The sequence below is a fragment of the Lycorma delicatula genome, chromosome 2, assembly GCF_047948215.1.
Source record: "Lycorma delicatula isolate Av1 chromosome 2, ASM4794821v1, whole genome shotgun sequence".
Lineage (NCBI taxonomy): Eukaryota > Metazoa > Arthropoda > Insecta > Hemiptera > Fulgoridae > Lycorma > Lycorma delicatula.
In genome coordinates, this window is record NC_134456.1 from 155180906 (window position 1) to 155190080 (window position 9175).

The following is a 9175-nucleotide window of genomic DNA, read 5'->3' on the forward strand; positions in this document are numbered from 1 at the left end:
TGTCAGCTGACCTACAGATTTGTTAACTGGTCCTCCTTACTTAATCCAGTTGTTCCTAAATTTTATATTCAAAACTTCTTGGCAAAAATGAGGAGCTCATCATGTTACAAAATCATTTCTTGTGCTATTAACATCTTCAAAAAGAGGTGGCAAATTATTTTTTATCTCGCATACTGCCATTACAATACCATAAACAAAATTTATGTCTGCATGTTCTTCATTTAAAAACAAAAACCACCCTTAGAAAGTAATCTTTCTTTTTGGATAAATACTCAAGCACTGCAATTTTTTTCAAATTGGAAAACACATTAAACTATTACAATTACTGGCCAATTGTGAATACTGCCAACATAAAATAAAAAATGTTCCAGTTTTTTTTTTCAAAACCATTTCTAGATAATTAATGTTCACCATTTTTAGTATTTTTAAAATTAACACAGTGAAATTCAATAGTATTGTCTGAATTAATTTTTCATTAAATCTATTTTTACTAATCGATTGTTACTAGTTACTTTCCAGTATTTATATTCTTTTAAATTTAAAATTGTAATAGAGTATCTTTCTAGTTAGTACATTTCAGTCAGTTCTGTTTCTAATAAAAAAGATTTCTCAAGCTCTTTTTAATGTTTAGTTACCATTACTTAGATATCGTCTCGGAACTAAATTCTCCACTAAGTTTGTTTACTTCTAATTTAAAGAAATATTGAATATGAAACTTAAATTGTGTTTCGAGATATCAAATTTTTATGTATTAGTTATTTTCTAAAAAAAAATCATTAAGTTTGTTCTGGAACTGTTTCACTTAATTTTTTCAAGTCAAAAACAAATGCTCTTTTAAGTTAAAAAGAAATTCAGTTTGCATCGTTTTACATTGTAGCAGAAATCAGCATAAGTGTTTCAGGATCTATATTTATGTGAAATTTTTTTCTTTATTTTTACTTGTAAAACATGTCTTAAGAATCTTTCCATTTCTTTGTGAAGCACCTATGTATATCCACACACCTATGTATTATTCACTTATATCAGACCAAACATGATAACCAAAGTCATTATAACTTTTACTTATAGCAAAACATGTTTACATTACAGATAATTACATGTTAGATCATATGGATCTACATTCTGTTCTTATTATGCCTGGAAAAAGCATGGAAGAGCATGGAAAAATGTGAAGTTTATCTCCACCAACATACACCACTCACTTTCATATCCAAAATAAAACACAAAAATGTAATTTTTTTTTAACTTTATTGAACTTTTTTTTTACATTTATTCAGAAAAGCACTTACAATAAATAACAAACTGAAGCCTACAACTTCAACTTTGTTCTTCTCCAGTGCCTACGCTTAGCATTATATCTGTAACAGATTAACCACACACATTTATTTTGTTATGTAATATATCTATGAAAGATAATAAATAGTTATAATATCAACTAATAACCTAACTTCAACTTAATACTAAATTATACTAAAAACATTTAATTATTATATATGTAAAATCTAAATGTAATTAAATTACAAAAATAAAATTAAACATTTATACATTCACCACACCAGTGTCAATTTTATAGAGTGCAGTTTTACTGCAATGTGATTAATTACTTTGTAATTAAGTATATAATGGAAATTTACTGTGATTAGAAAAAAATTTTAAAAGTTAAAAAAGTTTTCATGTCTTTAGCAAGATGTTTTTTTAGTAAAAGTAAAAATTATTTTCAAAAATAAGTACTGAAAAGTTTAGCATACAAAATAATTCAAGGAAAAAACGATTCAAACAATGGATTACCCAGTAACCATAAACGGATGATAACTTTGTTTTCAACAAAATAATATGTTTAATGCGTGTAAAGTTGTCTATTTTAGACCACAATGGAAAGCATGAGGTGCACTTTCATATTCAATATCTATATAAATTCTTTAAATACGACAAAGGTTTTGATACAAAATGGAAATGATAGCTTCAAGATACAGTATCTAGTACATCACTTTGGATGAACTAAAAAAGTTAAGATGCAAAATAGAACTGTGATCGCACTCCATGCTTTTCATTATGAAAATAGTCTTGCAAAAATTATCTTCTATTTATGTTTACTGGTTAATCCATTGTTTGGATTCTTTTTTTCCTCAAATTGAATATTTCATATGCTTAACTTAATTTCTCAGTAGTCCTTTACTTTTGAAATTATTTCTTTTTACTATGATGTTTAGATATGGAAAAGTAAATTAAAAAAATTTTTTTTTACCCATTTAGAGATACAGAATTATGTATGCTTTGAACACAAGCATACAACTATAATAAATTTAATTTTTGAAATGTATATACACAAGCAATGAGTGTAACAACCATTTTAATAACAACCATTAACAATGTACCACCAAATCCAATTAATACATGAAAACACAAAGCCTTCAATCTCTTTATAATAATTCCTTTGTGGTGGAGAAATTTCCAGCAATCTTTCTAAATTGGGGAACACTTTCAGGATGCCTAGATACAATCATAATCGAATTACATATGCTATCATAACAATTTCAATTTTTATATTTATGTATTCATCCTTTTGATTATTGAATGAGCTACTAAAAACACCCCTCCACATGTAATTTGTTTTCAAAATGAAGAATAAAATAAGCAGAATTTATTCACAATTTTATTTTATTTATGAACAAAAAAATATGAATTTTTATCTTGAAATAGAAAATTAAAATTACTCATTTCAGGGAAATCTGTAAATAAATAAGTTAATATATACAAAAATTTCAAATACATTAATCAGAAGGTATGAAACAGAATAAATAACAAAAAGTTAGTTTCAGATTTGAAAACCAAACCAAAATATGAATAAATTCATCAAGCTATTCATTCTGCAATAGGTTCAGCAAGAATAGAGTTAAAATTTTCCAATAAATGTTATCACTGTTAAAAAAAGAAGCTTTTTGAACTCACAATTTTAAATACCTGGTTGGTTTAAAAAATTTAATCATCCTTTTTTTTCAGGAAAATAGTGAAGCTATGGGCGTTATGAAAGCTATAAAATCAGGAATAAATGGTACTTTTCAAGAAGATGCCTGTAGCCGAGTTACTGTAGTTAGTTATTTGCTAGATGGCGCCCACTGAAAGGAGAAAAATATAATGTAACAACTGACTAACTCTACAGTGACTAACTAACCACAGATCGGCTGCAGGCATCTTCTTTAAAAGTACCGAATAAATAATGATTACAACAGGTCACATTAAATGATAAAAATATATGTGCATATTAATAAATACAACATATTAATACAAATGTGGTTAACAGAGCAATTAATTACACACAATTTAATCAAAATAAAAATAAATTAAACAAAGTAGATATTATAATAAAACCAAATCGTTAAATATTATGGTTATAGTAAATACTATAGCCACTACATATTAATACTATAACTTTAATTGATAATATATAAAAAGAGCAGATGAATATTAACAATAACACAAGCTTACAAATTTTTTGAAACGCAAAACATTTATATTTATAAACAATTTATATTTACATTGTCAGTGTAAAGAAAAACCAGATTTTCTTAACATTTCAGATATTATAAAAATGGAAAATTGCCTTTTTCTAATGTTTCTGACCAAATTATTGATTATAAACATTCAATCTAATAAATATTTACACTAATTTGGAAATATTGAATAATAAAAAATGTAATATGAATAATAATAATAGGTGTTTAGACATTTTTGAGAGATTTTATATACATAAATATAAAAATGCGCAGCTTGATCAACCAACCAACCGAGTATGAGGATGACACTATTATAAAGGTTGCAATAGATAGCAGCACTTTATTGTTAATTTTTAGTTCAATCTATTTAAAATCCTACTCAGCAATATAATAATGGCTAGCCAAACCATACACACATTCATTCTTTAACATATTTATCATTTTAACTTTTAATTGATGTTTTTTATTACTTGACGACATATTTTTATATTTTGAATTTTTAACATTAAGAACTTTACAAATTTTTTTTTTTTAAATTTTAATTCAATTTTCTTTAGAATTGATTTTCAAGTTTATATCCAAAGTTTTAACAAATTTTATTTTGTTAATATTTTGTATTTATAATATGTAATTTTACGTGAACATTTAAAAGATAGATCAACTGAAGATGCGAGAAAATTGTCAACGTACTCTTGTGTATATATATATGATATAAGGTAAGTTGTCACCCTCCCTAATTTAATTTTATTCTGTACTTTGTGGATAGTTTTATATATATATGAGAATATTCACTTAAATTTAATTTAAGTTTATTTTCCTCTTGATTGGATAGAATTAAATGTAATAAACAGACAAATTTCACTTAAAAAATTATGTTTATTAATCTCTTAGGTTAACCAATCAACTATACAAACTTATAAAATAAATTCACTAGGTTTCACTTAGAATTCTCTAAGCTTCCTCGGGTGATAATATACACACATCCATAGAGAATTCTCTTTCATACTAAGAAATTAACTTATCTACCCATCCTAGATAACAATATTTTGTCCACACCCTTTTTATAAATTGATTGCTAATTCCTGTGTACTGAAATCTTTACAATGCACATATATTTTTCAAAAATTACTTTATAGTAATAAACACCATAAAGTAATAAACATAATGATTCATCTGATTTATATAATTTGAGTTATATTTATAAATCTGAATGTAATGAATGTGATCGTATTTATATAGGAAAGACCCCTAAATCATTTAAGACTAGATTCTTGGAACATTTTAGAAATTATAAAAAAAGGTAAACCGCATATGCCTCGACTCATATTTTTATAATGTAAAAATTTATAATATTTAATTTTAATTTACTGAATAAAATTTTAAAATAAAAAGATTAAAGGTTTTAAATAAAATAAATAAATGCTTGAAGTCTGCAATGTGATTTGAAATGGATATATAATGCAGCTGATGATGTGGGTAAATCGTGAAAACGCTCCTGCATATATAGTGGAAAATGGTAAGTCATCCTACTTTATTTATTCTGTACTTTGGCTGCTCTAATAAAATAAATAAATAAATAAATAAATATATATATATATATATATATATTATTACAATTTTCTTGTAAGTATATATATAAAATTTAATTTTTTGAGATCTAATGTTAATTTAACTTAAATGGAGCATTAGTTTAACTGCATAATTTAATTTATTTGAAAGAAAATCTGATAGATAAAAAATAAAGCCATGCGGCATTACATTTCAATAAATTATCCACAAACAACCCACGTCACAGCCTGTACCTACAGGTACAAAATATAGTGCAAATACAACAAGGTCTACCTAACAGGTATAAAATATTTCCATATTTCCACCATAACAGGTATAAAATATTTCCATATTTCCACCATAATTTTCTACCACAGGCTGTTACTAGTCACATTTATATTAATCACTTTATGTAAAAAAAAAAGAAAATGATTAAGACCTAAATAGTCTTTTCTGTTATGACCTCATTTTCTTTGGTTTCAACCATTAATTCAACTACTCCATGATGCTGCATTGAATTTATTCATAAAACTATTGGTAGAGTATAAGAGATAGAAAGATTAGAATAAATCTAAGAAATAAAACATTAATTGAAATGAACAGACTGGATATTGAATGATTTACAAGAATGAAAGTAACCCAGATAAAAAAAAAATCCCTTCCGACATGCCAGAAGGCGGAGATAGATTTCACCGGTGCTAAGTAGGGGATAAAAATTATTCCCACCTTTAAGCCAAGAAAAACTTCAAATTTACTCAATACGACAATGGCTGCATGTGAAAAAAGTTTCACATGTTTAGCATCTTCTTACAATTCCGCAAAATTTTGGTCATCCCTTGCCATAAAGGTTGGTCATATCAAAAATTCTACAGAAAAGTTTTAGGTAATGTTCAAGAACTAACGACCACTTTAAACAGATTGGATACTGTGCCGATTAAGGGAGGTATGATGTTTTCCTTCAAAATTCCATTTTTTTTCCACCACCTGAGCCAATGGTTGGTGATATCAAAAAACATTACTTAAGTTTTAAGCCCTTATCCAAAGAACAGTAGGAACTTTAAATTCTACATAATAATTCTATATTTTACTTAATAGGAAAGTTATAGCGATATTTTGATTTTTTGAAAAAGCCTTCCCATTTCCACCCCTATGGTCCAATTTTGCCCCTTAATAAACTCTTTAAGAGATTTTGGGTCGTTATATTTTACATATCAATTTTAAAGTGATTGGTGCAAAATTACAGCAGTTATTGTGTCCACAAGAAAGTGAATATGTATACATAAATAATCCAAAACCAAAATTATTTTTATTATTTAATTTTTTTTATCTAGTTAATTAATGTATTTTATATATATATATATAAACTTTTGAAGTGACTGTGGTTTTGGGGTCTGGGGATTGTGAAACGCAAAGATATGTTGAAATCTTCCAGAAATCAAATCATGTTACCCATTAAAATAGGTATTTTCTTATGAAATCTACCTAAAAAGAATGTATTGTGGTGGGGAGGGGGAAATCTGAAGCTAAGATGAAGTGGAACCAAATTGCTGCTGGAAAATTTTTTAAAGGCACATAAGGTCTCATTAAAATTTTATTTAATGAGATTTTATCCTTTCTATCAATTACATTATAGTTAGATATTAACAATCCAACTGCAGACACAAAACTTCGCCAGAACACATTTTAAACATCTACTGTTAAATAGAATTTGGAAGCTGTATTTTTATTTCAAAAAGGAAACCAAATTTTGAATTGAAATTTGTACATTCATTGGTTTTAAAAAAATGTACTTAATAAAATAAAAATCAGTTCTTTCCTGTGCCAAAACAATATTTATTTAATGAATAAAATCCAGTGAATTAACAGAAGCAAACTGATTATGCTAAAACTTGATCTGGATCCAATGGATACTAGGGTTAACACATCTCAGTTTTGCAACTCTCCACTAAATGGCACAGTCATACAGTAATGATCACTATTCTTTAGTCAAGAGTATGTCATCACATTTTACTACTGCAATTCATGCTTAATAAGAGATTCGTATTTTAACCCACAAAATTAACTTGTTCTTTTCTGTTTATTCACTAGAAATTTTAAGTATCACTATTTAATACAATGCCACTTTGTTTACTTTATGTATCACTTTCATAGTAAATAAGCTGCATATTTAAACTTAATCAGACAAGATTGGCAAGCAAACGTTAGGTTGTGAAACATTAGGTTGAAATATTTCTTTTAAATATGTAATAGTGAAATAAATTTATGGTAATTTCTAAGAAATATTTAATTTTTAATTTCAAAACTTTTCTTGTTGCATGTTTATTAGTCTGTTTTACAACATTTTTAAATAAGAGATGTAATATGGCAGGAACTTGTATATAGTACTAATGCCATCTAAACTGAGAAACTTACACTTCAACAAAAATGTCTACACATAATACAATGTCTGTTGGTCATATAACAGAGTTTAACAGACATTAGTATTAGACTGTATTTATTAATCATAAATTCAACAAAAATGTCTACACATAATACAATGTCTGTTGGTCATATAATAGAGTTTAACAGACATTAGTATTAGACTGTATTTATTCATCATAAAAACAGTACAAAGTGCATAAAACCCGCAATATAGATATTAACATTGTAGAAAAATACTACTAACTACTAAAAAATACAACTTAAACAGATAGTAATGTTTAAATTCTCACTGCCTTTAACTCTAATCTGGTAATTTTACTAATTGCGTTTTCCCTAATATAACTCAAAAATAACTTATATGTTGGTTATCACTAATTTGATTTAGTTTAGGTATAAATTTTCAAGTAATTAATCAATGAGATGTTAAAAGACAAATTACCATTACTTCCGATGAAAAAAGACGCTAACTGCTCGAATACCAACTAACATTTGTAGAAGAATGGTCAGAACAATGAAAAATCTTATGAAGGGTTATTCTTTATGATAAAACACAACATTCCCCTCATTAAATGTTTGAATGCTGGTTAACTCAAATAACAGCATTAACACGTTAATCACTAATAAGTACAAAGTCAAATCAAATTTCTACTCGACCAAAACTGTAATAAAATAAAACATGAATTCATCGTACAAATACATATTATTTTCACTTACGATTTAAAATATAAATGTTAACGAAAAATCTAATAACATAAATTAAAATTTTACCTAATAGTGTTGCCAGTTCGCATCCTAACCCATTGTGGTATTGGGCGATTTTGCTTCAACTTCTTGGCTAATTTTTGTTTTATCTTAAATGTTTTATGCGCCGACTGAAAAAATATTAACCAGGATTATAAATTCATTCTACTTAAAGCTAACAAAAATAAAAAAATACAAATTAGAAAACTAGAAATACATACCATGATCGACCAACGTGCTTGTAATTCACCACGCAGGAAGTAAGACCTACAATGCCAACTAGATCGTTAGTCTACATTTTCTTCATGTTAACTGTACAAAACTCAAAACAATAAATTACCTATAGTAATTTAACAGATACAATAACATTTATCTAAAACTGGACACTTAATGGTACAATAATGTAACATATACATATATTATAATCAATAAAATTGCATTAAAAAAATTAAAAATATTTACAAGCTTTTAATTTCAGCTACGTATATTACATGTGAAAGAAAAAGAGCATATATGCTCTTTGTGTACTTGTGTTATATGTATCTATTTATGTATATGTGTGTGTGACATACGCTGTTTTGTCATATAAAAAAAAATTAAAAAAAAGATTTTATGAACTTCATTTTAAATGATTAGTTTAATATTATACTACATTTTATTAATTTGAAATACTGTAGTTTACACAACTATCCTTTAACGAAACATTTTACATATAAAATATAAGGATTTATCCTTTTAATAGAATACATTTAGTCAAATTCTGATAATGACACCAGGCTTTCGTCGTCTTAAGTTTTGGTTTTGGTTTTGGCCCAGACTCGCTAAGAGACTGTTGTCAAAGTATCAAATATTGGTTCGACAATTTATTTTTTTTAAACTGAATCGACTCCAAAAAGAAAAAAATATATTGCACTGAAAAGGAAAAAGTAATTTTTCCACTACCCCTCAACATCCTTTGACACTTATTTTTT

The 9175-nt window shown here is 26.4% G+C and overlaps 1 protein-coding gene across 1 annotated transcript; it reads right to left on the reverse strand.

Moving 5' to 3' along the window:
• Positions 1 to 1231: 1231 nt before the first annotated feature.
• RpL39 (ribosomal protein L39) lies at positions 1232 to 8586 on the reverse strand. The gene is made up of 3 exons (XM_075357978.1): positions 8426 to 8586; positions 8232 to 8335; positions 1232 to 1358 (listed from the first exon to the last, which is right to left on the reverse strand). Exons 1-3 carry the CDS (start codon positions 8426 to 8428, stop codon positions 1310 to 1312), a joined length of 156 nt encoding a protein of 51 aa, XP_075214093.1. The 5' UTR covers positions 8429 to 8586; the 3' UTR covers positions 1232 to 1309.
• Between the last annotated feature and the right edge of the window lie 589 nt (positions 8587 to 9175).

Excerpts from the sequence above, each read along its gene's own strand:
- RpL39 (XM_075357978.1), bottom strand. Across the intron at positions 1,359-8,231 it reads CGAACTGGCAACACTATTAG|ATATAATGCTAAGCGTAGGC; the intron begins GTAAAATTTTAA and ends AATCTGTTACAG.